Genomic DNA, 2,327 nt, shown 5'->3' on the forward strand with positions numbered 1-2,327 from the left:
CCTACCTACCTTACCTTACCTTACCTTCCCTTACCCTACCTACCTACCTACCTACCTACCTAACGACCGACCGACCGACTGACCGAGTCGGTCGGTAGTACCTACCTACCTACCTTACCTTACCTTACCTTACCCTACCTACCTACCTACCTACCTAACGACCGACCGACCGACCGACTGACCGAGTCGGTCGGTAGTACCTACCTACCTTACCTTACCTTACCCTACCTACCTACCTACCTACCTAACGACCGACCGACTGACCGACTGACCGAGTCGGTCGGTAGTACCTACCTACCTTACCTTACCTTACCTTCCCTTACCCTACCTACCTACCTACCTACCTACCTAACGACCGACCGACCGACTGACCGAGTCGGTCGGTAGTACCTACCTACCTACCTACCTACCTACCTACCTACCTGTCTACCCATCTACAGTATCTATCTATCTACCCACCCATCTACCCATCCATCCATCCATCCATCATAAATTAAAGAACAAAAAATTATCGCACAAAACTCAAGTTTTAGTCCGGATCCCAACGTCAACCTGTTCGCAGTGAGAATCCAACGTTTGCTGAGTGTTTTTGAGTGTAAAAGTCTTTCCTCCAACAGCGCTGCATGAAGATGAAGATGAGAAGTTCGACCGCTCGCTCTTCACCGTTCCACGACATTTTAACGGAAGCTTCCAGATATCTTCCCAGCCCGTCTCTAATGAAACTCAAGTTCTCGTGGATCTACAAGACAAGGTTTGAGCAACTGTGCTTGAAACGACACATTATTATTATCGGTGTAGACTGTTTAGGCTCTCATTGTTAAAGCTCTGTCACACTATAATGTTTTAGACAACTTTTGAACTTTTTAATGTCTAAACTACTAACAAAAGTTATATATTTGATCAATTTTTCAGCATTACAGTTTGTACGTGTCTAAAAGAGGCTTCCAGCTGATTTTTTTAAATTCCACGTTCAACGTAGATGTCTTAAAAATGTTCACAAGTTGGCATAAGTTGTCTAAAACGTTATAATGTGACAGGGCCTTTAGAACCAGAAGGAGGTGAAGGTGCTAATTGCAAACTTTAGAATAATCTGGTTAAAAATTGTTTATCCTGTACTATATTGAAGAATCTATATTTGTACTTTCTGTACAGTACGTACAAATCAGATGTTAGAAAACGAAATAAGTTTATAAAAACCTAGAAAACTAATTTAAAAAATGCTATATCAGTTGGGGCAGTTTGAAAAAAAAATGCTACAGTAGTTTTATTGGTATGCAATTCTGAAATGTGGGTCTGCACTCAGTGTAAACAAAGCATCCAGCAAAAGTAGCTGAGAATCATGTAAAAGCTTGAGTGTCATAATTGACCTACATCAGGCCGGGCTTGCTCTATATATGTATTTAAATGCAAACCTTAAGTTTACCATTTGTCTTGTTTTCAGTTATTTTTTTTTTACTTTTTTTATTAAGTCGTGAAATTTGGTTTTATTATATTAAAAACAGCTGCTTTCTTTTCTACCAGGGATTGTGGTTTAATCAGAATACTTTAGTGATTCCTGAGGGAAGTTATAGTTATCACAGCTGCAACCGTTCAAGTAAAGTAGTTAGAGAAGAATAAGCACACTGGAATAAAATGAAATGCGCTCTGGAGGAAAGCAAAATAAACACACGTAACATTCCCAGGCTTTCAGCAGCAGAGGGATGATTGTTGGCTCGGTGTTCTCAGTAACAAATGGTATGCTGTCTGTTTACCTCTGCGTGTTCCAACCTGCCCCACCCAGCTGTCGGACCTCTACAAATCCTCCCCGGCTCTGGGAAGATACTTCTCCCAAGCCCACACGTTCCCTTTCAGGTAAACACATCACCCACTCACACCACGGTCTCCCCATCAGGGTCAAACAAAGTGTTTATTTTTTGTTTTGTTTTTGTTCTTGTCCACCCGCCACAGGAACGAGTCTGCGGTGGTTCTGTACCAGCTGACGTTCGTCCTGCCGGAGGAGCAGCAGGAGGAGCTGAGGAACTTCACTCTGAGCCTGGAGGTGGTGCGCAACGTGCTCAGGCAGTTCCTGTACGACCAGGATCCCGGGGACTCCGGGTCGGCCTTCATCGACCCAGCTTCCCTGAAAATGTCCTGAAAGTGTTGAGAAACAAACCGGAGCTCCTCTGTGACGGGGGAAATACAGCGGGTAAAATAAGTAGTGAACACGTCACCATTTTTCTCAGTAAATATATAACTAATGACATGAAATTTTCACCAGATGTCGGTAACAACCCAAGTGATCCATACATACAAAGAAATCAAACCATAAATGTCCAGAAATGAAGTTA

At 42.8% G+C, this 2,327-nt stretch overlaps 1 protein-coding gene across 2 annotated transcripts in view; it reads left to right on the forward strand.

The window, feature by feature from the left end:
* Positions 1-2,246, forward strand: part of c15h3orf52 (chromosome 15 C3orf52 homolog) — a gene marked incomplete in the record, with an annotated part of 7,717 nt that extends 5,471 nt beyond the window's left edge. For both annotated transcript variants that reach the window (XM_014012772.1, XM_014012771.1), the window contains 3 exon segments: positions 618-751; positions 1,781-1,851; positions 1,948-2,246. In XM_014012772.1, coding sequence (XP_013868226.1) covers positions 618-751; positions 1,781-1,851; positions 1,948-2,134 — 392 coding nt within the window.
* Positions 2,247-2,327: the final 81 nt, after the last annotated feature.

The sequence above is a fragment of the Austrofundulus limnaeus genome, unplaced genomic scaffold (assembly GCF_001266775.1).
Source record: "Austrofundulus limnaeus strain Quisiro unplaced genomic scaffold, Austrofundulus_limnaeus-1.0 Scaffold94, whole genome shotgun sequence".
Taxonomy (NCBI): Eukaryota; Metazoa; Chordata; class Actinopteri; order Cyprinodontiformes; family Rivulidae; genus Austrofundulus; species Austrofundulus limnaeus.